Source organism: Crinia signifera, chromosome 4 (assembly GCF_055691185.1).
Source record: "Crinia signifera chromosome 4, ASM5569118v1, whole genome shotgun sequence".
Classification (NCBI taxonomy): Eukaryota; Metazoa; Chordata; class Amphibia; order Anura; family Myobatrachidae; genus Crinia; species Crinia signifera.
This window is the reverse complement of record NC_139220.1, coordinates 296,349,987-296,376,560: the sequence shown is the minus strand read 5'-3', so window position 1 is coordinate 296,376,560 and position 26,574 is coordinate 296,349,987. Positions and strand designations below refer to the sequence as shown.

Genomic DNA, 26,574 nt, shown 5'->3' with positions numbered 1-26,574 from the left:
GGTCCTGCTGTCTAAAGTGACCTGGGCCCCCCAAAGGCTTAATCCATCCCTGGGAAACACCCACCATCCGACCCTCGAAAGACGTGGCGAGCGTATTCATATCTAATGTGACTCCCCAGTCACCTAGCTATGCACACTTGATAGGTACTGGGTGGGCAGCTGCTCTCCCACGGCACAGGCCAATTACCATGGGAACGCCCATGAAACGCGGGGCGTGAATATCTGCCGCTGCTTCACGCCAGCAGTCTTGGGTGCATGCGCCCGGCGTATGAACAGAAATGCGCATACGCACAACATAGGTCCCCCGTGCAAATGGACCAGAATAAGGTCCAAAGTGCGGAGCGATAATACAGCAGCCATTCACCTGTCATGCCACATGCTTGGGTTCAAAAATGACAGGAGCTTACTGGTTGCTACTTTAGCTCTCTCCACTGTATCTCCTTTTCAAAACTGATATAATTTATCTTTGAGGGAGAGATGTACTAAGACAATACAAATAGCCAGGCCCGTCCACACAAATACTTCTATATACACAGGGCTATTTTTGTGCAGGCTCTAGCAGGAACTGTGGCCCTTATTCTAGCTCAATCTTTCTGACAAAATATTTCTTAGATGGACAAAACCATGTGCACTGCAGGTGAGGCAGAAGTAAAACCCCACCCAAATCTAATTATCTCTGCACAAGTAACACCTGCCTCACCTGCAGTGCTCATGGTTTTGTCCATCTAAGAAATATTTTGTCAGAAAGAGGGCGGGATTCTCTAAGCTAAAAATGCGGTAAAAACCCTGTTATCGGGGGTTTTACTGCATTTTGGGATGCTGTAAGCATCCCCCACCGGGTTACCGCGGCGGGGGGCATCGCCAGAAAAATCTGGCGATGTCCCATAGAAGCCAATGGGCTTCTATCGCAACCCTCCGCCGCCCCGCGCCGACCCCCCGCATCGCCCCCTCCCCCCTGTCCGGGCAGCACAGTGCAGTGCTGCCCGGACCTGTGACCTCCTCCCTGCACTGATCCTCTTCCGGGTGCAGGGAGGAGGAGAGCCCGGCGCAGCAGCAGCGCCGGGTGTGGGAGGGAGGGGAGAGCCGCCGGGACCTGCTGGGACCCGGCGACTCTCACCGCAAAGGACAGCTCTTAACGCAAGAGCTGTCCTTTACCTTAATTATCGCATATGTTACAGCATATCATACCCTCCAACTGTACCGAATTTGCCGGTACAGTACCGTTTTTGAACAGTCTGTACCGGCAAATTATAACTGTACCGAATGTACCGATTTTTATATATGTAACCTGAGCCGGCGCCATTGTCTCATTCACTCTCTCAATGTGCGCCGCATCCTCCCTGGCTCCCGGTCCCCGGCTCCCTCCGTGTGTTCATCCTCCTATGGTATGCCTCCTGTGGTGCACCTCCCCCACCCGTTCCCAATAGTGCTACTGCTTTGTCCAGGCCGGTGCCGGGCGTCATGACGTCACGCGCCGGCACCGCACACACAGTATCACTCTGTAAAGCTCAGCCCGCCTCCCTCAGTCTCCAGGCGCGAATCTGCCTGAGGGAGAGGGGTGCGGTGGCAGGCCAGCCCCGGCGCACAGCCATCACCCTGCCTGACTTACCTGCTCCGTAGCTGCCTCAAACTTCTCTGCTGCTCCAGTGCATCCATTATCACCCGGACACCCCACTGGCAGACTGTAGGACGGAGCATGGGGAAGCTGACCTCCCTGTTTCTCCTGTGCGCTCTCCTCCTGGCCAACAGTGAGTAATGTTTCCTATGCATCCCATCAAACTTCATGCAGTGATCGAGCACACTGATGTGCCATTTATACTCATTCACGTCCCCGGGGAGCAGCCGTGTGCTTGCTGTACTGGAGTGCAGGCTGCCTAGGCGGCAGTAGGCACTCACCCACCACTTTTTACTCATATGCCCATCAGTCCCGCCACCTCCATCCCCCCATAAATGACACCCCCCCCCCCCACCCCGCACAAATTCTGAAAGGGGCAGTGGCTACGCCCCCATTTACATGTGACCACGCCCCTTTTGGATTTGTACCGATTTCTGCCCTTGAAATGTTGGAGGGTATGGCATATGCGATAATTAAATATGCGATGGGTGGCGAAGGGGGGCGGAGATTCTTAGAGAATCTCCCCCTGAGTGAGCTAGAATAAGGGCCACAGTTCCTGCTGGGCCTGCACAAAAATAGCCCTGTATATACATATATGTACAACACTGTACAGGAGCATGCTTTTAGCGGGCTGTGTATACTTCTGTGCCTCTATAAACACATGTACATAACACGCAGATATACAAAGACATACTGTACACACGCAGTAGAGAGCCATTTCCGCTGTGTACACACAACATGAGGAGGCTGGTAGGTAGGTAGGGTAGGTGAAGAGTCAGACTTCAGCATTCAGCAGTGCTAGTGCTATCTATGATCTGTGTTGTGGTTGTGCGTTCCAAGTTCCGACCTATCCTGTGGGCTGCGGCAGCGGCCAATCACCATGGATTGGTAGGCGGAAGTGGGTGGTGACATCGAGTTGGACTCCGCCCAGGTGAGGAGTGTTGACGTCAGTCACGTCACATCTCTTCTACAGCTACCAGAACGTGAGCACTGCGAGGCACCGAGTGGCGGGGGTCATGTGACCCGGGAGAGGGTGAGAGAACCCGGGGCAGGGGTAGGTGATATCTGTGCTTATCTGCCGCCTTGCCGTATGTCTGCCCCTGTCCTTCAGGCTATTATCATCATCATTATTATTATTATTATTATCATCATCATCATCATCTGTCTGACAGGCACGCCTCTTCCCCTGTATACATCTGTCATACTCATCTCATTATATCCCCTTATCTACATGTATTGTATCACATTATACTCCTATATCTCATTATATCCCCTTTATCTACATGTATTATGTCACATTATACACCTGTAACTCCTATCCCCCTTATCTACATGTATTGTATAACATTTTACTCCTATATCTCATTATATCCCCCTTATCTACATGTACCTGTATATTACATTATACATGTCATTAGATCCCCCTTATCTACATGTATTATATCACATTATACTCATATATCTCATTAGATCCCCCTTATCTACATGCAGATATCTCATTATATACTCCTTATCTACATGTATTGTCCCATTATACTCCTATATCTCATTATAAATACCCCCCTTATCTACATGTATTGTCACATTATACTCCTATATCTCATTATACCCCCTTATCTACATGTATTGTCACATTATACTCCTATATCTCATTATAAATACCCCCCTTATCTACATGTATTGTCACATTATACTCCTATATCTCATTATAAATACCCCCCTTATCTACGTGTATTATATCACATACTCCTATATCTCATTTTATCTGCCTTATCTACATATATTATATTACATTATACTACTATCTCATTCCCCTTATCTACATGTATACTACTGTATTTATTTATTAACAGTTTCTTATATAGTGCAGCATATTCCGTTGCGCTTTACAAAGGAGACAGTGATACAACAAACGGTATTTACAGACAATCAAAAGGTCTCAATCTATTCTTTATTTATTAACGGTTTCCTATATAGTGCACACATATTGGGGTAGGGATGGCGATCGTTGCCATTGCCATCGATGGTTGCCATCGATGGCAATTCTGCAACTGGCCATCGATAGTGCTTAACTATGCAATGGATGACCATCAATATTTTTACATATCGATGGTCATCCATTGTATTTGATTGATTGGCCTTTGATCTGATGATCGAGAATATATATATTTTTTTGTTTGTTTGTAACAACCCTACTATGTGTTGCAGTGTGTTAGGCAGAGTGACTTCCAAGATTGTAAATGTGTGTGACTTTAATAGTGGGGACATCGGTGCTTCTGGTCCTGCATTCATCATTAGTAAAGTCTTCTACATGACTCTTCAGCTAGTCGGGAAACTATCGCAGATGAGTGGTTTGTGTTTTGCTACAGATAATTTTTGCAAAAAGCAAAACACCAACCACACGCCCCCAGCACACATACATGCAGAAATTGCGTATGCTTTGACAGGTAATACCCATTGCACTCTCATTAACTGTAATTCTGCGCAGCGCCCCTCTCTGCCACCCTGCTCTCTGCGCAGCACCCCTCTCTGCCGCCCTGCTTTCTGCATAGCGCCCCTCTCTGCCGCCCTGCTCTCTGTGCAGCGCCCCTCTCTGCCTCCCTGCTCTCTGCGCAGCGCCCCTCTCTCTGCGCAGCGCCCCTCTCTGCCGCCCTGCTCTCTGCGCAGCGCCCCTCTCTGCCGCCCTGCTCTCTGCGCAGCTCCCCTCTCTGCCGCCCTGCTCTCTGCGCAGCTCCCCTCTCTGCCGCCCTGCTCTCTGCGCAGCTCCCCTCTCTGCCGCCCTGCTCTCTGCGCAGCTCCCCTCTCTGCCGCCCTGCTCTCTGCGCAGCTCCCCTCTCTGCCGCCCTGCTCTCTGCGCAGCGCCCCTCTCTGTCGCCCTGCTCTCTGCGCAGCGCCCCTCTCTGCGCAGCGCCCCTCTCTGCCGCCCTGCACTCTGCGCAGCGCCCCTCTCTGCCGCCCTGCACTCTGCGCAGCGCCCCTCTCTGCCGCCCTGCTCTCTGCGCAGCGCCCCTCTCTGCCGCCCTGCTCTCTGCGCAGCTCCCCTCTGCCGCCCTGCTCTCTGCGCAGCGCCCCTCTCTGCCGCCCTGCTCTCTGCGCAGCGCCCCTCTCTGCCGCCCTGCTCTCTGCGCAGCGCCCCTCTCTGCCGCCCTGCTCTCTGCGCAGCTCCCCTCTGCCGACCTGCTCTCTGCGCAGCGCCCCTCTCTGCCGCCTCCGCTCTCTGCGCAGCGCCCCTCTCTGCCGCCTCCGCTCTCTGCGCAGCGCCCCTCTCTGCCGCCTCCGCTCTCTGCGCAGCGCCCCTCTCTGCCGCCTCCGCTCTCTGCGCAGCGCCCCTCTCTGCCGCCTCCGCTCTCTGCGCAGCGCCCCTTTCTGCCGCCTCCGCTCTCTGCGCAGCGCCCCTCTCTGCCGCCTCCGCTCTCTGCGCAGCGCCCCTCTCTGCCGCCTCCGCTCTCTGCGCAGCGCCCCTCTCTGCCGCCTCCGCTCTCTGCGCAGCGCCCCTCTCTGCCGCCTCCGCTCTCTGCGCAGCGCCCCTCTCTGCCGCCTCCGCTCTCTGCGCAGCGCCCCTCTCTGCCGCCTCTGCTCTCTGCGCAGCGCCCCTCTCTGCCGCCTCTGCTCTCTGCGCAGCGCCCCTCTCTGCCGCCTCTGCTCTCTGCGCAGCGCCCCTCTCTGCCGCCTCTGCTCTCTGCGCAGCGCCCCTCTCTGCCGCCTCCGCTCTCTGCGCAGCGCCCCTCTCTGCCGCCTCTGCTCTCTGCGCAGCGCCCCTCTCTGCCGCCTCCGCTCTCTGCGCAGCGCCCCTCTCTGCCGCCTCTGCTCTCTGCGCAGCGCCCCTCTCTGCCGCCTCTGCTCTCTGCGCAGCGCCCCTCTCTGCCGCCTCTGCTCTCTGCGCAGCGCCCCTCTCTGCCGCCTCCGCTCTCTGCGCAGCGCCCCTCTCTGCCACTGGGTGTGGTATGGGACTCCGACAGTCATTATCCCGACATCGGGATCCCGACTGCCCGGAGTCAGACAGCGTGGGTAAATGACTGTCCGGAACCTGTCCGGCACCCCTGCCGCTCTCTGCGCATCGCCCCTCTCTGCCACCTCGCTCTCTGCACAGCACCCCTCTCTATGCTGGGGCATGTGGCTGTACATTGCTTTATGGTGGCAGGGTAGATTGTAGCCTTGCTGCTGTTTGTATGTACAGTATCTGGCATGTTAGTGACCTCTTCTGTACTGCGTTGAGTAATGGGAATTTCACGCCCGCCACAACTGTTTCATAATCTCATGTGAGCTTGAGAGGAGGCTTTTATAGAACTCCAGATGTAGTATTTCTGTGTGGTCCAGATTATAATTATAAATTATAATTGCACAATCTATTTGTGCAATTAGCGTTTCTGAATAGTGCGTAAACATCACTGCTGAGTACAGAGATAATATTTCAAAATAGGGAAAGGGGTATGGGGACTGATAACCTGTGCACTAGTACCACATATAGTTTAGAGTACAATATGTGTAATGTGTATGATGATCCACAGTTTTAATTTATCACGTGCCACTTCACTAGTAGATGTTGTGGAGGTGCTCCCCTGAGAGTAATATATGATACAAACAAGAGAAAAGAGAAAGTACTCTCTTTTTTGGGGGGCACGCTTTGAATTTAAAACTTAACGTTTAATCATGTATTCATTAAAAAAGTTTTTTTCTCAATGACATAACAGGAGGAACATACATAAAACATACAAGGAGTTTTATTCTCTTAAGAACTCTATTTTATTGAGAGTTCAAAAATATTTGTGAATTGGTCTTAAATAGTACGGGGCTTACCAATCTAAGAAAAATTCTGATTGGGAGCTACCAATCACACAAAAAAAGTGGGGGGTAGAGGTACCACAGTGTATGGAGTGGACCGCGAATATTTTGATTGTATTTATCTTACACCAATAATATTTATTTATTTGATGCTTATCAGGCCTGATCTCTCATATTTATTTTTTGAAAAGATAAGAGGGGTGATCCTTATTTACAAAAGTGAGTTTCAGGAAGTAGAAAAGTAAATGCGCTTTTCTTGAGAGAGTAATTTTTTATGTAGCCAAAAATTGGTATATAGAACACCAGAAATAAGAGATAAAGAGTAGGACAAACTCGTGTCAGTACACCCCTGCAGGTTGTTTGTTACCACGGTGACTGCTGCTGATTGCTCTTACCGGGCTGGCTCTACCAGTCCTTACAATTGAGCGGGTCTGTCCGTGTGACAGTTGCAGATTTGGGTGTGAAAGGAGTTAGGATATTAGTCCCTCAATGTTAGAGTGGGTGACTCTCTGGTTGGCAATGCCCTTGCAGGGAAGTCTACCCTCAATCAATGAGGTTTGTACCCTGAAAGTGTACAGATTAAGGGCAGATAAGTCGCATTCCTGGGTGTCTGTGCACGCTGCTTTCTCCCACTTGCTTTTCAGTATTGGTGGGCGATGAGCGGTGCACTCTACCCTTAAGTGCAACTTGAAAAACCCCCACAGGCAAGAAAAAGCCGGGAAGAGTATATGCTTTGATGAAAGAATACGCTTTCTGAGAGAGAGAGAGAGAGAGAGATCACCAAAAGTGAAGACTGTTTATTTATTTAATTATCTATTTACTTTTTTTCCTGCATAAACCAAGGAACCTATATAGCAGGAAGGTTGATGTATATGCGCACATGAGTTAGTGGATACAATCAGACAATATATTAATCTCTGTCTTGATATACTCTTTCATCAAAGCATATATTCTTCCCGGCTTTTTCTTGCCTGTGGGGATTTTTCAAGTTGCACTTAAGGGTAGAGTGCACCGCTCATCGCCCACCAATACTGAAAAGCAAGTGGGAGAAAGCAGCGTGCACAGACACCCAGGAATGCGACTTATCTGCCCTTAATCTGTAAACTTTCAGGGTACAAACCTCATTGATTGAGGGTAGACTTCCCTGCAAGGGCATTGCCAACCAGGGAGTCACCCACTCTAACATTGAGGGACTAATATCCTAACTCCTTTCACACCCAAATCTGCAACTGTCACACGGACAGACCCGCTCAATTGTAAGGACTGGTAGAGCCAGCCCGGCAAGAGCAATCAGCAGCAGTCACCGTGGTAACAAACAACCTGCAGGGGTGTACTGACACGAGTTTGTCCTACTCTTTATCTCTTATTTCTGGTGTTCTATATACCAATTTTTGGCTATATAAAAAATTACTCTCTCAAGAAAAGCGCATTTACTTTTCTACTTCCTGAACCTCACTTTTGTAAAAAAGGATCACCCCTCTTATCTTTTTCAAAAAATAAAGATGAGAGATCAGGCCTGATAAGCATCAAATAAATAAATAAATATTATTGGTGTAAGATAAATACAATCAAAATATTCACAGTCCACTCCATACACTGTGGTACCTCTACCCCCCACTTTTTTTGTGTGATTGGTAGCTCCCAATCAGAATTTTTCTTAGATTGGTAAGCCCCGTACTATTTTAGACCAATTCACAACAATTTTAGAACTCTCAATAAAATAGAGTTCTTAAGAGAATACAACTCCTTGTATGTTTTATGTATGTTCGTCCTGTTATGTCATTGAGAAAAAACTTTTTTAATGAATACATGATTAAACGTTAAGTTTTAATTTCAAAGCGTGCCCCCCAAAAAAGAGAGTACTTTCTCTTTTCTCTTGTTTGAGTACAGAGATAGCCAGGCCCAGGATTGCCTCCAGTCTGTTAGGGGAAGCACTTGGTAATTCCGGATGTGGATCCTTTGGTCAACAGTGTCCTGGTCAACAGGCAAAAGATCGACATGGGAAAATGTCAACATGAGTTTTTCAGGTTTCTTTTTTGGTGTCAATGTCGACATAGGCCTTTAAAAGGTCATCACGTGAAAAAAAGACCCCCCAGTGATCAAAAGGTGAACATGAGTTTTACATATTGGCCCTTTTTCAGATCTGATCGCAGTACAAATTTGTTTGGAAAATGGGCAAAACCATGTGCACTGCAGGTGGGGCAGATGTAACATGTGCAGAGAGTTACATTTGGGTGGTGTGTGTTGAAGCTGAAATCTAAATTGCAGTGTAAAAACAATGCAGCCAGTATTTACCATGCACAGAAACAAAATAACTCACACAAATCTAACTCTCTGCACATGTTACATCTGCCCCACCTGCAGCGCACATGGTTTTTCCCATTTTCCAAACAAATTTGGATTGCGATCAGATCTGAATAAAGGCCATTGTTTTTTTTTTTTGTTAATGTTGACATAGGTCAGCATGGACATCGTATTAGTGTACTGCGCTCACCATGCACTGGGAGTGTACTGTAAAAAAAAACCACTTATGTCGACTGTTGACCTAATGACTGCATTATTTCCCTGGTATCGTGTGTCACCCTCCGCCTAGGTCCCCAGTATGACTGGTGTTGATGAATGAGGAAGTGACTTTTCTAGAACGCAGAAGTACATTTGGTTCCTATAGAGCAGAGCAGCAGAGATGGAGTCTGGTAGGGAGAGTGCGAGGGCAGGAGGATCGTCAGCCACATTCCTCCCAGTGCAGTCAGTGCCGGTGGCACAAGGGCAGGCATGTCCAAACTGTGGCCCTCCAGCTGTCGTGAAACTACACATCCCAGCATGTCTTGCAATAGTTTTAGCATTCCCTAATAGCAAAACTGTGATACAAGGCATGATGGGTCTTGTAGTTTCAGAACAGCTGGAGGGCCATAGTTTGGACATGCCTGCACTAGGGAGAGCTTTCTATAGGATGATACAAATGTCTAATAACAAGGAAGAACAGCATAGAGGGATAATATAGTAAATGTAAGTATTGTCCTAGCTCTTTACTGTTGGGCAGTTTGCATATGGTGTTCCATTGGCAGCAGTGTGGAATTGGCATTCCAGTGTTCTGTTTGCATTGTCTTCAGCTATTAATTAATTTGGCACATGCAGCGCCTGCTGTTTGTGGAGTAACAGGTTTATTCTGCTGTTCCAGACAGTGTAAGCTACAACATTGCTCTTTGTTTGGAAGTGCTCTCTTCTGTGCTGTTTGTGTAAAGACAGGGCTCTCTGAGAAGCGTCAGGAGGATGTGGTTAGCCAAAAGGTTACGGGCCGAGAGCGAGCTGGCTGAGAGGTGGAACTGCCGGTGACAGATACAGCCGGTCTCTTCTGTATTGTGAGATTACAGCGTGAAATACATTGTGTTAGTCAGCCTCAGTGGGTCTTGTAGTCCGCCTTCTGCTATGCAGAGCACAGGAGAAATGACTGACCCCCATCTCCCTCATGGGATGTGAAATGCCCTGCAGAGGCGGTGAGTGTGTGGCCTGTTGTGTTTTTATGTTAATGCCACTTTATGTTATCAGTAATTCTCTCTGCCTTTACCTGGAGTGTGGCAAGGGGCTCTCTGTATCCCCAGCATATGTACTTGTAGTTCCTTTGTGGGTCTCTGGAATTTGTTCCTAGCTGCAGTTGCTGAGGAGTTTAGTGTCTTCCGCAGTGGACCAGTGCCCCAGCTGCAGGAAAGACACAACAGCTCTGGGAAGTTCTGTAGATGCCAAGTGGATCACCAGGGTGCTCTCTGCCTCAGCTGACCAGAGCCTCCATTGCAGGAAGGATACAGCGGCACTGGGAAGTTATACTGCTGACTAGGGATTCACCAGATGCTGTCTGCCACAGCTGCCCAGAGTTACAGCTTCAGAATGAACACAGCAGCACTGTGAAGTTCTCCACTTTGTGTTACTACTCCCTTATCTGTTCTATTAGAGCTTCATGAGCTTCCTCCAACTTTATATTCCGGTCCTGAGGCCTCCCCTGTTAATGATTTTTTCCATTGTTCCACACTTATTTCCATCCCCGTCTTCTGGACCCTTTATCACATAATCCTCACTCACTACCTTTTTCAAGCTTATTACAGTGAGCCCCTTTTACCAAAGAACCCTATTTTTATCCTTGAGAACCCTATTTGCTTAGCTTGGTCCTGTAGCTCTCACCTCAGTTTGCTCAGCCTGTACAATACGTGGGCCCACTGGCTTTTGTGTAATGTAATGTGTGCCTTTTTGTGTTGGCCCAGTACTTTTCTCTGTAAAGTTTACTTTTTCTTTCGTGGGGCTGGACAATATACCATTGTGCTGTAGGGAACGTACTGTTGTACTAACTTGTGGAGCAGCAGCTAGTTGGGTACAGTAGGTCACTAACTGGTACAGTGGGGCAGAGGTATTAAGCCTGATGGTGGAAGGTGATAACACACCAGCCAATCAGCTGTATTTAAAAAAAAATGACAAGTAGGAGTTGATTGGCTGGTGCGTTATCACCTTCCATAGTATCACTTTACCAGGCTTAATGCATCTGCCCTAATGTGTGCCTATGTTGGCTGCATACGGTAAGATGCTGGTCATCTGGCGCTGCACTATTTTTCGGTCCATCAGATACAGCCATTGGTATGATATGTTAAGTAAGTCTGGGGCAGATTTATTAAGCTCGGTGAAGTGATAATCTGGGGACTTATGTATTAGCAGGGCGCCCACTAAGCTATTTGCTTAGTGGGCTATTCTGCGTAGTGAAATCGCATCGCACAGCCTTTTTTTTGTGCCTTGTGATGCGATGTCACTAGTTGATTTATTCACTGCACCCTGACTGAAATCGCTATGCGATCTCAGTAGTTAATATGGTAAAACACCTAAAACACCACCACTATCCACGCCACCCCAAAGAGTGGCGAGCACATGCGTTACGCGTCCTCCGATACCCCCACTATGCACGTCGGCGTGGAGTTGATTTTAAATAGTGTGGCGAGCCCGAATCGTGGCGAGTGCTCGCGGTTGACTTTACATGTATTCCACGTCCCACGCGAGGCTCGCTACGCTTTGTTTTACCATATTAACTACTGAGATCACATTGCATCGCACGGCACAAAAAGGGCCATGCGATTCGATGTGAGATGCGATTTCAGTACGCTACCGTACCTATGCTAATTGGACGCCCTGCTAATACATAAGTACCATAAACTGTCTGGTTTCTATCACTGGCCAATCAGCTCCTACCTGTGAAATAACAGGCTTGGTTTGAAAAATGACAGGTAGCTGATTGGCTGGTGATAAAAACCAGACAGTTTATCACTTCACCGATTTAATAAATCTACCCCTGAATGTCATTGGACATGGTGTCTGTGTACGGTTTGTACCCTGACATGGCTGATAAAGCAGTAAGTCTGTAGGTAGAATATCTGCTGAGCCCCAGCATGTCTCACGCCCATATAACCTTGCAAATCATAACCTGTGAATTGTCATTTGTATGCGCAACTGATGCAATGTATGTATGTCCTGTTATCCCTCTTGTACTATGCTTGAAGCTGCAGTGTATCCACAAAAACTCCTAGTATACGAGAGTATACAGTACATGGCCAGTACAGTGATTCTGATTCTGATATACTCAGCTCATTGCATTTCAGGAAGCGATCAGATCTGTGCACATGCCTGGCTTTACTGCTAGTTTTAAGTGCGGACTGATACAGACACTATACTACCATGTTTCCCCCATAATAAGCCCTACCAAAATTGCAGTTTTCCCGAGTCCATGTGCTAAAATATCCGTTACAATGCCCCCAGCTCTCCCCCCACCCTGCATGATAGATGCTGCTGCGGTACAGTGGTGTGGTACCGCTGAAGCCTCCAGGTCCCAGGGATGCATTGCGCATGACATCACCGCACACCATACACGCCGCTTCTGTACGGTACACAGCGACGGAACGGCTGAAAAATGGGAACTGTGCTGAAAGGTGAGGTGCAGGACTGAGGGGCATAATGTGTATTCAGTAAAAGCAGGAATGGGGGCATGGTGGGGATAAAATAAGCCCTACCCCGAAAATAAGCCCTACCCCGAAAATAAGCCCTATGGTGTTCAGACAGTGTCTTATCGGGGAAACACGGTAGGTGATGTTAGCCCCTCTCTGCCTGTTAATTGGTACTCTCCTAAATGAATATGTTTATTCAGTGCACTGTCTAATATGGTAATTTCATCTCCACTCGTATCAAAAATCACTTGAAGAGATTGTGCAGTTTGATCCTGCTGTAAAACACAGTGCTGGGTATTTCATATGTGGGATAAGTAGTGATACTTTATTAGGCTAGATTCCACATCTGTGTTACAATGTTTCTTCATGAACAAATAATGTACTTAGTTACAGAGTGTGAGTGTTTTACTATAGCACTGTGCTTATTTCAGAGCACTGTTTAGGTCATACCCCTTTTCCACTAGCAGAAATAACCCGGTAATCTTCGCGGGGACGCACATCTACCCGGGTTTTTCTGCTAGTGGAAATGCTCCCCGTCAAATAACCCGGTTTGGATTCCCCGGTAATCCTACCCAGGTAATGATCAGGGTAGCACCCGGTTTACACCTGGGTTCAGGGTTAGTGGAAACGCTCCCAACCCGGTATATTTGAAAAACAGATGATTGGAGCTTCTGGGGTATGTTTATGTGCACTTTGTACATGTCTAGGTGCACCAATGGCTCAGGTATACTGCAAAAAACAGTTTTCACAATAGATTTATGTGTCATGTGTGAACTTTGTGAAGACACTTTTGAAAAAGTTTCATATTGAATATTTGGGACTAAAATAAAGGCAAAACTTTTTCAAATAAATATTTCTGGTCTATTCTTTAATCAGAAAATGTTTTGTTTAATGGTGGCCCTGTTTTATGACCTCCCCTTTAAAAAGGCCTTTTCTTATGTAATCTATAGGAAAAACCAGGCTTTACCTGGGTTAAGTGTAAACGGGGCTGATCCAGCAATTTACCGGGTAGCACTGTAGTGGAAATGTGTCTTAAACCCAGGTCCAACCTGGTATCGATCCGGGTACAAATTACCGGGTCTGACCCAGGTTGCTAGTGGAAAAGGGGTATTAGTGGTCAGGGAACTCAGTCCTCATTACCCCACGCAGTGCATGTTTTGCAGGTCTCCTCAAAGAATCACAAGTGAAATAATTAACTCCACCTGCGGACCTTATAAAATGTGTCTGTGAGTAATTAGTACACCTGTGCACCTGCTTGGTTACCAGCAAAAGATGCACTTTTTGGGTAATGAGGACCGAGTTCCCTGACCACTGGTTTAGATATTAAAATCACCTTATTGCAATTGGTGGTTGATACAATATAACTCCTACCGCAATCCAATCATACAGACGATACAGAGACCGCTCAGTATGATTCCATATTTATGCAATATGCTACCATCGATATCTGTTATGCCTGGCAAGAAAAAAGTATTACTGCCAGCATGTGTTTATGCAGTTTAACCGCTATTGGCTGGTTGTTACCCATCACCTTGAAAAAGGGGCGCTTGTGTGTGTGGTTAGAAGTTTGGAGGCGCTGGGTCAGTCATAGGTGATGCAGGAGAGACACACGGAGTAACGTCCGCACGGCTGAAGGGTTGCGCGTTGGGTTTTGAGTTCTCTGTGTGTTGATTTCACGATACTTTAAATGGAATTATATGTCCTTTTTAGATTGTTTTTATTTCTAATTGTATTTGTTATATTAAATGTGGAAATATCCCAATTGGTTGTACTGTTATCACCGACTCATGAGCATTGTATGCTAGTTCTGGTGGTGGTCATCTTATTGCCATATTCATAACCAGGTATGTTTTTTAATTATTATTATTATTTTTTTTTAATTGTTGCAAACACATAGGCAAATTATGCAATGTTCATAAACAATGAGTTTACTGGCGAGATATGTTACACCCACTAAGGGAGATATCCAATAAGCCCCATTAGCCGGCACTTATCAGGGGTTACGCTTTTTCTGCCTCAGCCATGCAAAGCAGAATCCCCAGTAAGGGAACTTATCCTAGATCCCATGTGTTATTGCACGAAAACGGGACATTTTCCGCATGGTAAACACAGGCTGTATAGCCCAATAATATGATCGGGCTAAACCGCCATATTTAGCGCCGGCAATTGGATACTCCTCTAAACATCTATTATGTAATGCTATGAAGTGTTGGGTATATTGTGTGTGTATACCGGATGTGTTCCGTCACTGTGTTCATCTGTAACTGATCTGTAATACCTGCTTGTTGTCTGCTTCTGCCCCTAGTGATGGCTCTGTGTCACTGCACAGTAAAACATAGTGAATCTGATATGGAGGGCTGCACCTTCACCGGAGCTGGGCTCCGAGTCTATTTGTATTGGAGCAATGGAAAAGAACATTATGTCAGTTTCACCCAGAGAGTCACCACGGCTGAGGAGATCTGTATTCAGCTGGCAGAGAGGCTTGGTAAGAAATCTGTAGGATACATTGCCAGGGGCAAATTTTACGGTTCAGGCCACCCCTAGGCATAACATCATTATAGGTCACCCCTCCATCATGTCACTGGACCCTTCATGTTGGGGCCTGCAGATTGCCAAAGCAGTATCTACCACACCGACCACCATATTTTTCTGACCATTGCCCCCTTCTCCCTCGCCAGTTACATAATAACGGCCTAGCGGGGCTCCCCCCATCCCCCCCCCCCCCCAGCAAATGTCACCCACAGTCACGTTCCAAGTTAGAAATCAGCCACTGTACAGGACTTGGGACCAAGATATGAGAAGTCAGGAGGGAGCTAGGTTACATGGGATATGTCCCTCCCAGCACAGGGTGACAGACAGGAGAGAATACAGGGCACACAATTATATCCTTCGGACCGGTAGTAGTAAATCTTTGTACAGAGGCAAAACTGTAATTGACAGAAAAATACTGTATATGTGAAGTAATATTGAGTCTTCTTTATATCTGAATTTCAGGTATTACTCCTCTCTGTTATACTTTATTTGCCCTCTATGATGTACAAGCAAAATACTGGTATCCACCTAATCATGAGTTTAAAATTACAAATGACATGAAACTGCTTCTCCATTTTCGCATGAGGTAAGTAGTACAGATTATTATTCCTCCTATTAGCAAATCTGTTCCTGTTATCCCATACACCCTCTCCCTATATCTCCTCCTATTACCCCATACACCCTCTCCCTATATCTCCTCCTATTACCCCATATACCCTCTCCCTATATCTCCTCCTATTACCCCATATACCCTCTCCCTATATCACCTCTATTACCCCATATACCCTCTCCCTATATCTCCTCCTATTACCCCATATACCCTCTCCCTATATCTCCTCATGTTACACCATATACCCTCTCCCTATATCTCCTCCTATTACCCCATACACCCTCTCCCTATATCTCCTCCTATTACCCCATATACCCTCTCCCTATATCTCCTCCTATTACCCCATATACCCTCTCCCTATATCTCCTCCTATTACTCCATATATCCTCTCCCTATATCTCCTCCTATTACCCCATATACCCTCTCCCTATATCTCCTCATGTTACCCCATATACCCTCTCCCTATATCTCCTCATGTTACCCCATATACCCTCTCCCTATATCTCCTCCTGTTACCCCATATACCCTCTCCCTATATCTCCTCCTGTTACCCCATATACCCTCTCCCTATATCTCCTCCTGTTACCCCATATACCCTCTCCCTATATCTCCTCCTGTTACCCCATATACCCTCTCCCTATATCTCCTCCTGTTACCCCATATACCCTCTCCCTATATCTCCTCCTGTTACCCCATATACCCTCTCCCTATATCTCCTCCTGTTACCTCATATACCCTCTCCCTATATCTCCTCCTGTTATCCCATATACCAGGGCTGGGCAATTGCGGCCCTCCAGATGTTAATGAACTACACATCCCAGGATGCTTTGCATTAGTTTTGCTATGTGGCCATGCTGAAACTGATGCAAGGCAGGCTGGTAGGTGTAGTTCATCAACATCTGGAGGGCCGCAATTGCCCAGCCCTGCCATATACTCTCTCCCTATATCTCCTCCTATTACCCCATATACCCTCTCCCTATATCTCCTCCTATTACCCCATTTACCCTCTCCCTATATCTCCTCCTATTACCCCATATACCCTCCCCCTATATCTCCTCCTATTACCCCATATACCCTCCCCCTATATCTCCTCCTATTACCCCATATACTCTCTCCCTATATCTCCTCCTATTACCCCATATACCCTCTCCCTATACCTCCTCCTATTACACCATATACCCTCCCCCTATATCTCCTCCTATTACCCCATATACCCCCTCCCTATATCTCCTCCTATTACCCCATATACCATCTCCCTATATCTCCTCCTATTACCCCATATACCATCTCCCTATATCTCCTCCTATTACCCCATATACCCTCTCCCTATATCTCCTCCTATTACCCCATATACCCTCTCCCTATATCTCCTCCTATTAAACCATATAACCTCTCCCTATATCTCCCCCTATTACCCCATATACCCTCTCCCTATATCTCCTCCTATTACCCCATATACCCTCTCCCTATATCTCCTCCTATTACCCCATATACCCTCTCCCTATATCTCCTCCTATTACCCCATATACCCTCTCCCTATATCTCCTCCTATTACCCCATATACCCTCTCCCTATATCTCATCCTATTACCCCATATACCCTCTCCCTATATCTCCTCCTATTACCCCATATACCCTCTCCCTGTACCTCTTCCTACACTATATAAAATCAACTGTATGCGTAGTTGGATAGTGGGGGTATGAAAAGGTCCCATTTTCCATGAAAATTGGGTCCCATTGCATCGCATGTAATCGCACTTAATATTTTATCTGGCGCCGTGAAACTACGCAAGTACCCTCCTTTCTTCTAGATCTCCTCCTTTCTCTTTCACCCTTTGAGGGGCACTGAGACCATGGGTTATTTGGAATCCTCCAGGTTTCTGGTACTAACCCATAGACCATCAGTCTGGTGGAGCAGCATCCGATGAGCCACCTTCCCTTGTGGTCTCTGAAAGAAGGGAGGTTCCTTGTTGGTTAGTTGACTTCGGTCAGGTCAGGGCAGTCAGTTTGCATGGAAGGGTGTGCAACATTTACCAGGGGAAGAGATGGCACCAGGATGCAGTATTTGGTGAAGGAAAGATGACTGAGGCAGTGTGATGCTCTTGGCAGTGTTCTGCTGGCAAACCTTGGATCCTGACATTCATGCGGTTGGTTACATGACACGTACATTCAAAATATTGACTTGTCCACCAAACTCCCAATCAACCGAACGTCTGTAGGATGCGCTGAAAAGCAAGTCCAGTTCCTGGAGACCCTCCTCTGACCTTACCAGACTGAAAGGATCTGCTACTAACGTACTGTTGCCTGGTACCATAGGATACTACCTCCAGATGTCTTGTAGATACCTCCATGGGTCAGAGCTGTGGTGGTGGCGGCATGAGTGGGACCTACACAATAAAAAGCAGCTGGTTTTAATGTTCTGGGAATATCTCAAATGGATGTAAAATGAAAGTGGTTCATCTCTTTATTCCCACAAACATTTTCCTAACAGAAAAGGGCCAGATGGATTTCTTCCATGATTGGGTACATTTACCCAGTGAGGCATGGAGTGTACACTTGGTATTGGACCTGGCCAGGTTTATGGTCCTCATGCATTCCTTTACACCGCATGTATTGCGGTCAGTGATGCCTATTTTATTCTGGAAGGTCTTGTTGCACAACAATGCGTATGGAAGTCCTGGATGATCTTTTATACCAGGCATGGCCAAACTATGGCCCTCCAGCTGTTGTGAAACTACACATCCCAGCATGCCTTGCCATAGTTTTAGCTTTCCCTAATAGCAAAACTGTGGCAAGGCATGATGGGACTTGCAGTTTCACAACAGCTGGAGGGCAATAGTTTGGCCATGCCTGCCTTCTACCACATGGTCTGGGTGCCCCCTAATAGATTCCGATAAATATATTGCCTCCAGTCGCTCTAAAAAATGGCTTCTGTCCCTTGGCTCTTTTAGGTATTATTTCAGGAACTGGCATGGGATGAATGAGGCGGAGTCAGTTGTCTGTCGCAATGTGCCTAAAATAAGTGACAGCAGTGAGGACAAGAGTCGAGCTGAGCAGTCTGCTATTGTGGACTTGGCATCCTTTGAGTACTTGTTTGAACAGGTATAGTAAGAATACACAATAGTTATGACTAGCAGCAGGAGCTGGATGGTGTTCAAATGTCCTCAAGTACTAAATGTAATGTTCCGGATGTTTGGGATTCTGGTGCACGTTTCGGCGTCTTGTTAAAGCAGCACTCCTTTACAAGGCAAATCCAACCTTTGCCTTGAAAATCAGGCAGACTCGCACAAAAGTCCTGCACATCCGGAACTTTACATTTCGGAGCCGATTCAGACCTGTTCGCTGATTTGCAAGTGTTTGGAGCCCAGCAATCAGTTTAACGCCGCCCCGCATGAGTGCAATCCCGCCCGTGTGCACGGCTGCAAATTCGTTTGCAGCTACGCACACAGGGGGAAATCCATTCGCAATCACTCACCATCTAATGGATTCCCACTTGTTCGCAAGCACCAATTACATCTAGACTTACTCTGCAATGCGAAGGCCGTGGGGGGTTGGAGGCCGATGATGACATTAGAGGCCCTCCCTCCGAACGGCCGGGGGAACACCTGCCTTTTCAGGGGTACCCCCAGGAAACGCTAGGTTACCGCCCCCAAACGGTCACAGGGTGCCAATCACCTTGCATACGGACAGCTAAGGCTAGTCTTTGCTTGCTTTTTTCGTACAGCCGGCTTGTGTGTGCGCGCAGCGTACCGAGGGTTTGCTTGGCCGTCCGATAATCGCCTGTGCTGCGAATTTGCAGTCCAGCTTGCGGGTCTGAATCGGGCCTGTAGGCCTAAAATATCTGGAGCAAACAAGTTAATTCCAATAGATTAAAAAAGATGAAATTGGATTAAAGTAATAATTTTCTGCTCTTTATTTTATAATTCTCACTTTGCTAAAGAGAATATAATGTTATTTTAAATGTTGGTCGTTTATTTACTTATCTATTAGTGCTAAATATGATATGTTTTTTTTTTTTTTTTTTTTTAATATAAATAAAGGCCTAATAATTTATCTTTAATTGTAAATATCTTGGTTTCTTCTAAACCTAACAGAAGACCTTCCTCCACTCACATCAGTTATGTAACGGTAAAAAGAATTGTGTGCAGTTTGGTTTTACGTTCTGATGACTTCTTGTGTGTGATTCCTATCAGTGTGTGGGTACGAAACGGGAAAATTGTATCTCTTGCGATGCCCTGAGATGCAGCACAGATCTGGCGTTCCTTGAAGCAGCTCTGTGTCGTGTCCAAGGGCAGCAAGTTGACAAGAAATACGTTGCTTGTTGAAAAGCTACAATGGAACATGAAAAGTTAAAGCATTGCATTTAGCAAACCTCTTAAAGATGGACCTAATTCAGGATGTGGGGCCGGATGTATTGTGGTGCGAATTTGGCGCGATGATGGCCGAACTCTGAGGTTTTTTTTTTTTTTTTTTTTAAAGAAGGCTGTTATTTATAAGGCATGGTTTTGCCTTGTAAATGAATGCCCCTTTAAAAAAAAAACTCAATTTGGTTGACATCCGGCACCTGACTCGCGCCAAAGTACACCCGGCTTGTGGTTGTTACAGATTGCTGCTGAAATCCACTGATGTTCCCAATTACACGTACATGGTAATCTGGCAGGAAGCATACCTGCGTATGGAGACACACCCGTTGCCGCCATCTTAGATCTGTCCGATGGAAATATCTGTACCATCACCGCAGATTTGGTGCAATTGCAGCTTTGCAGCCACATCAGGTTTAGGCCAATTGTGTGATTGTGCCAATTTATCTTCCGCCTTGGAGTAATGCCCCTTGTTGCAGGAATGACTGTGGTTTTACAGACTCGGTTGTTCAGTAATCTCGCTGACCAATTGGCTTGCAGGATGTGATCGCTGCGCTCAAAAATACAATTGAGACACTTTAAATCTGAAATGTTACTGAAATGCTATATGTTTTTGGATCACCTCACCCTTCCATCTGCTGCTCTGCCCCCAGATCTGCTCCCGCTGTTCCGATAGAGCCGCACTCATCAGATATCTATCTGTATAGACGTAGTTGGGAAAATTGGAGTTGCAGTTGATTTCCCTCCACTTGGCCTCTTCTCCCATGATTCCAAGCTGCTTTGTCTCTCTTGCAGGGCAAATTTGACTTTGTGAATGATATAGTGTCACTGAAGGACTTTCACACGGAGTCCGACATCCACAAGTTTAAGAACGAGAGCCTGGGGATGGCTGTGCTGCACCTCTCACACATTGCCATCAAAAAGAAAGTGTCGCTGGAAGAGGTGGCCAATAATATTAGGTAAGCGCTGCTTTTATTCCGTCATACTGGATCAGTTGCAGTTATTTGGGATTGCACTCTCTGGCCTCACTCAGGGTTGTGAAGGCCTCTCCCCTGTGAGTTTTCTCATCCACTGTTTGGGCGGGAAGTAAGGAAGTCCGAGTTCGGTCCATGACTTGTATATGATGGCCTCTTTTTAAAAAAAAATAAGTCGCATTTCTGCCGGCATCCTGCACGTCCTGCTACTTAATTTTGTTCCGCCCCTTTGCCACTTCCAATTATTTTGTATTGTATTTATAATGTGCTCTGAGATCGGAAGCCTTGTTGGATCACATTTGTTGAAATTAAATAGCATTACCCAAAGTTCTTTAGTCCCGTCACTCGTGCCATAGGGACTTGAGTGCTCCTGGTTCTTGTTGGGATGAGCCCGTGCAATTTCATGACCCAAATGGAGCACAGAATGTTTGTCCCCCTGTGGAATCCAATGGACCGTTTTTGATTGCGAATGTTATTTCTGTGATGTTTGTGGGTCACTTTTAATTCTTACTACAAGTGCTTAGCCTGGTAAATGAGGTAATTGTGACCCTGTATTTCTGTAATGGGCGCTCTTGTCACCTGCTTCTTCTACTGTTGGATTCTGCAGCTTTAAGGAATGCATCCCCAAGTCGTTTTGCCGGCAGATTCAGCAGAACAACTACCTTACCAAGTTCCGGATCAGGAACGTTTTCAAGAAGTTTGTCCGTCATTTCCACCTCCACACGGTGAGCCCGGGCAAGCTGAGCGAAGAGGACACTATGTACAAATACCTGTCTACTCTGGAAAACCTGGCGCCAAAATTCGGCTGCGAGGTGTTCTGGACTCGGTCATTGGAGCTCCCGACAGAGGGAGAGAAACTGCCTTTATATATCAATGGGGGCTACGTGGAGAACACGGACTGTGCCAGCGGGGAGTTTTCCCCCACACATCAGGTCATGGTTTGCGGAGTGTCAGGGATAAAGTGGAGAACTGTGAAGCCGGAGGTGAGTGTCCCAGAGACATCAAAACCAAGGAGCAGATTTTTTAAGCTTGGGGAAGTGATAAAGGGGATGGTACTTTATCACCGGCCAATCATCTTCTGTCAAGTAACAGGCTGGGCATAAAAAATGACAGGAGCTGATTGGTCGGTGATAAAGTAGCAGACACATTATCACTTCACCAAGCCTAATAAATTTGCCCCCAAGTCACTATATTGCTTTTTTTTTTTTTCATTGTACAAATAATTAGTGTTTTGTGTATTCTGCATGCTAGTTGGTGGGCACGCTAAAAGTAAGCCACGCCCAATTGCATGGTTGGAGCATTGTGTTCATGTGACCTTATCCTATTTATTGAGTCTATAGAGACATTGTGCCTCCAACACCCTACTATGGTTGGACAAAGCAAGAATGGTATAGAAAAGTTACACACCGAATGTGCAGAAAATTCAAACAGTTCACCTTCATCATCATCCTCATCATTGTTGTTATTCTTTTCATCATCCATGTGGGAGACTTGGCTCTAAATACAGTGGACGGTATTCAATGAGGCTGATTCGCCAGGTTTTTATGGCGATTTTGTGCTGTAAGGCGAATTTCTGACTAAAACGGTGAATCATCCTATTCAATGACCAGATGGCGAATACATTTCAAGATTTTTTTCACCATGATTCACTGAGTAGCAATCGCTATCTTTTTATGGTGAAGTGGAAGGTGAACTTTTAAAATAAAGTGGTTTTTTTTTTTATTTTATTTTTTTTTTTTTTTTTTTTTTTACAATTGGTGTCAAAAAATCTGGAATTTTATTCTGAGGGGCATGCTGTTTTTATTCATGTGCTCTAAGCACATGAATATATATTTAATTTAAAAACACATATATATATATATATATATATATATATATATATATATATATTTTTTTTTACACAGACCAGCCAGCAGGGGCCGGAGCCGAGCCGCTCATTAGATATTCATATATTCACTTCACCCGATCATTACATATGCATGATCGGGTGTAGTGAATATACCCGGTCCCCTGCTGGCACCCCCGGGGGGCAGCCTGTGCTGCCTGGCACCCGGGGAGCCCACCTCTCCCCCACAAACGTTCTGGGGCAGGCAGGGAGACTTCCATCTCCCTGCCTGCCACCGTCCTCAGGCTCCCTGCGGCGTCCGCCGCAGGAGCTCAAATTCGCCGGTCAGGGGCAGCGAGCCCCTGACTCGTTGAATACCGGAGCCGGCGAGGCTCCGGAACGCAGCGAGCAGTGGCGAATGTGCAGCGAATCCTAAACAGGATTCGCTGCACGTCGCCAGTATTCACATTGAATACTGCCCAGTGTGTTGACTGCTTGGGCACTATGAAGGGCTTCCTTCCTCAATAACCCCATTGGCTACAATAACAGGATGCTTGGTTTAAATGGAGTAATCTGTATTGAGGTTTCTTTTCAGAAAACAAATTAAAAAAAGGAAAAGAAAGTCCTGAAAACAGCCAGTATACACAGTACATGCATAAAGTCACATATGGAAAACTGCTTACAAACTTCTTATAGCTTTTGATTAAAATAATGATACAACAATGCACTTCTACATTGATTGATTAAAACAAAGATCAGCATACATCAGGGCTGGGCAACACCGGCCCTCCAGATGTTGATGAACTACACATCCCAGCATGCCTTGCATCAGTTTCAGCATGGCCACATAGCAAAACTAATGCAAAGCATCCTGGGATGTGTAGTTCATTAACATCTGGAGGGCCGGTGTTGCCCAGCCCTGGCATACATGGTAATGAGAGGGGACACTACACAAGAAGCAAATGGCTTGTTTCCGGTAATTGGGCCGTAATGTCTAGTGTATGGGGAGTAAAGCAATCTGGGCTATATCCGAACAAATGTAGGTTCTGCATTTCTGGCCAATCTAAATACTGTATTTGTCATGAGTGGCATTAACCAGAGGGAGAGAGCTGTGCATCACAAATAGTGCCATATATTTGTTTCACAGATCTTTAGCCACCACAACCAGAGTGGGTAAGTAAGAACCCCGTCCCAAAAAGAGCCTGGACTATAGGGAAGTCCCTTGGCTGTTGCCAGAAGGTGCTCAAAGAGCAGTACATCTAGGTCAGGCATGTCCAAACTATGGCCCTCCAGCTGTTGTGAAACTACAAGTCCCAGCATGCCTTGACACAGTTTTGCTATTAGGGAATGCTAAAACTATGGCAAGGTATGCTGGGATGTGTAGTTTCACAACAGCCGGAGGGCCATAGTTTGGACATGCATGTTTAGGTCCTAGGATATATGGCGTTCTTCTGTCCTTCAATCTTACAAATGTGAACAAAGGGCATATAATTAAAACACCGGGGGAATCCAATTAGCAGGGATTACGGTATTCCATCCTTCATTACATTGTTATGTGTACCACGAGTATCATATGTACCCAGTATAAAGTTAGTGGCTGCTGTGCTAACACACGCGCCCCCTAGTGGTGACCTCCATTAGATGGATTTCCATTTACCAGCATGAGTCGTCTAAATCTACATTATTTCCTCTTATTGCCTTTATTTTATATTCCTCTACCGGACCGATTGGGATAATCTGTGCACATATTTGAAAATAGGAAAACGTGCAATTATGGCCTGGTTCATAAAGCCAAAAGCAAGCAACCGGGCCAAACCATATGACATTGCAGGTGGGGCAGATGTTACATGTGCAGTGTGTTCAAACTGAAATGTAAATTGCAGGGTAATCAAGCAGTCTATCTGTGGGCTACATGCAGAAGCAGCCAGTATTTAGCATGCACAGAAAAATATAATCCACCCAAATCCATTTTTGCTTACAGACCTGACCCTACAGTATGTACAAAATAAAATGAATCTAACTTATTGCCATCACTAAAAATAATTTATTTTTAATACAAAAAAATTACGATTGGTTTGTGGTTTAGGAACGGTCAGGGAGCAGCAATCCAAGAAATTACTTCAGCAAGAAAAGTCGTGGGAAAGGACCGAAGGCGGGAAAAGTGGTACTCGGGGGAGAATCAAGTGACCAGAAGTGGGTGCAGTTCTGTGATTTCCAGGATATTACACACATTGTTATTAGCAGGTGTAAAGTCAGCATCAACTGTCAGGACAACCGCTGCCTGGTGCGTGGTTATTCCATTCCATCGTCCCCCTCTCCTTTTTTATTCTCTCAATTCCCCATCTTTCACCATCTCTATCTTCCTCTGCCCTCTTCCTTCTTCCCTCTGTCCATCTCCTCTCCTTGTCTTTCTCCCTCTGTCCATCTGTCCCCCCCCCCCCCCTCCCACCTCTTCTGTCTCTTTCCTCTCCCGGCCTCTTTGCCCTTTTTCACCTTTCTGCCTCTCCTTCCTCTCCCGGCCTCTTTCGCCCTTCTCCCTCTGTTTCTCTCTGCCCTTTCCCTCCTTTCTCATTCTGCCTCTCTGTGCCCTTTCCCCCCTTTCTCATTCTGCCCCTTTCCCACTTCTCCCCCGGCCTCTTTCCCCTTCTTCCTCTGCCTCTCTTCCCCCCCCCCCCCCCGCCTCTCTCTTGTCCTGGCCTCCTTTTCTCTTTGCCTCCTTTTCTCTCTGCCTCTTTGCCCCCCCCTTCTCTCTCTGCCTCTTTGCCCCCCCCCCCTTCTCTCTCTGCCTCTTTGCCCCCCCCCCTTCTCTCTCTGCCTCTTTGCCCCCCCCTTCTCTCTCTGCCTCTTTGCCCCCCCCTTCTCTCTCTGCCTCTTTGCCCCCCCCTTCTCTCTCTGCCTCTTTGCCCCCCCCTTCTCTCTCTGCCTCTTTGCCCCCCCCTTCTCTCTCTGCCTCTTTGCCCCCCCCTTCTCTCTCTGCCTCTTTGCCCCCCCCCTTCTCTCTCTGCCTCTTTGCCCCCCCCCTTCTCTCTCTCTGCCTCTTTGCCCCCCCCTTCTCTCTCTCTGCCTCTTTGCCCCCCCTTCTCTCTCTCTGCCTCTTTGCCCCCCCTTCTCTCTCTCTGCCTCTTTGCCCCCCCTTCTCTCTCTCTCTGCCTCTTTGCCCCCCCCTTTCTCTTTCTGTCTTTGCCTCCCCTTCTCTCTCTCTGCCTCTTTGCCCCCCCTTTCTCTTTCTGTCTTTGCCCCGTTCTCTCTCCGCCTTTTTGCCCCCCCCTACCTCTCTCTGCCTTTTTGCCCCCCACCCATTCTCTCTCTGCCTCTTTGCACCCCGTTCCCCCCCCCCCCTTTTTCTCTCTCCCCCCCCCCCCCCCCTTTCTCTCTCTGCCTCTTTCCCCCTTCTCCCCCTGGCCTTTCTCCACCTTTCTCTCACCTCTACTGGGCCTCTTGCCCCATCTCCCTTTTGCCTCTCTTCTCTCCATGCCTCTTGTCCCCTACTCCCTCTGCCTCTCAATGTTCTTTCTTCCTCCTGTAATAAACCTCTGTCCTTCTCTCTCCTCTACAGGAGATAGTCCTACCATCATATGAAGAGGCTTTGTCTTTTGTAGCACTGGTGGATGGCTACTTCAGGCTCACGACTGACTCCAACCACTACCTGTGTCATGAAGTCGCCCCTCCACGCTTGGTGATGAGTGTCCTGAATGGGATTCATGGGCCCCTCCAGTATGTGCACAGTACACCATGCATTTCTCTCTGTATCTGTGTGTATGTCTATCTCTTTATAGGTATTATGTTTCCACCTCTGACCGTGCATCCACAATTCCAGGATAATGTGTACGGATGTCAGGTGTCATCAGATCCTCCCACTTGTCCCATTTTTTTCCTGCTCTGTCTGCATCGTACCTGGGCTCTT

The 26,574-nt window shown here is 47.0% G+C and overlaps 1 protein-coding gene across 3 annotated transcripts in view; it reads left to right on the top strand.

Annotated features, from left to right (window-relative positions):
* Positions 1–2,540: 2,540 nt before the first annotated feature.
* Positions 2,541–26,574, top strand: part of TYK2 (tyrosine kinase 2) — a 40,840-nt gene continuing 16,806 nt past the window's right edge. The window contains exons 1-8 of one of the 3 annotated variants that reach the window (XM_083185090.1): positions 2,541–2,648; positions 14,675–14,854; positions 15,364–15,487; positions 18,462–18,612; positions 20,667–20,830; positions 21,453–21,828; positions 24,757–24,954; positions 26,227–26,384. In XM_083185090.1, coding sequence (XP_083041216.1) covers positions 14,677–14,854; positions 15,364–15,487; positions 18,462–18,612; positions 20,667–20,830; positions 21,453–21,828; positions 24,757–24,954; positions 26,227–26,384 — 1,349 coding nt within the window. In that variant the 5' untranslated portion in view covers positions 2,541–2,648; positions 14,675–14,676. Of the gene's footprint in view, positions 2,670–9,860; positions 9,892–14,674; positions 14,855–15,363; positions 15,488–18,461; positions 18,613–20,666; positions 20,831–21,452; positions 21,829–24,756; positions 24,955–26,226; positions 26,385–26,574 lie in introns of those variants that run through there. The other 2 variants (XM_083185089.1, XM_083185088.1) reach the window with 2 other exon arrangements.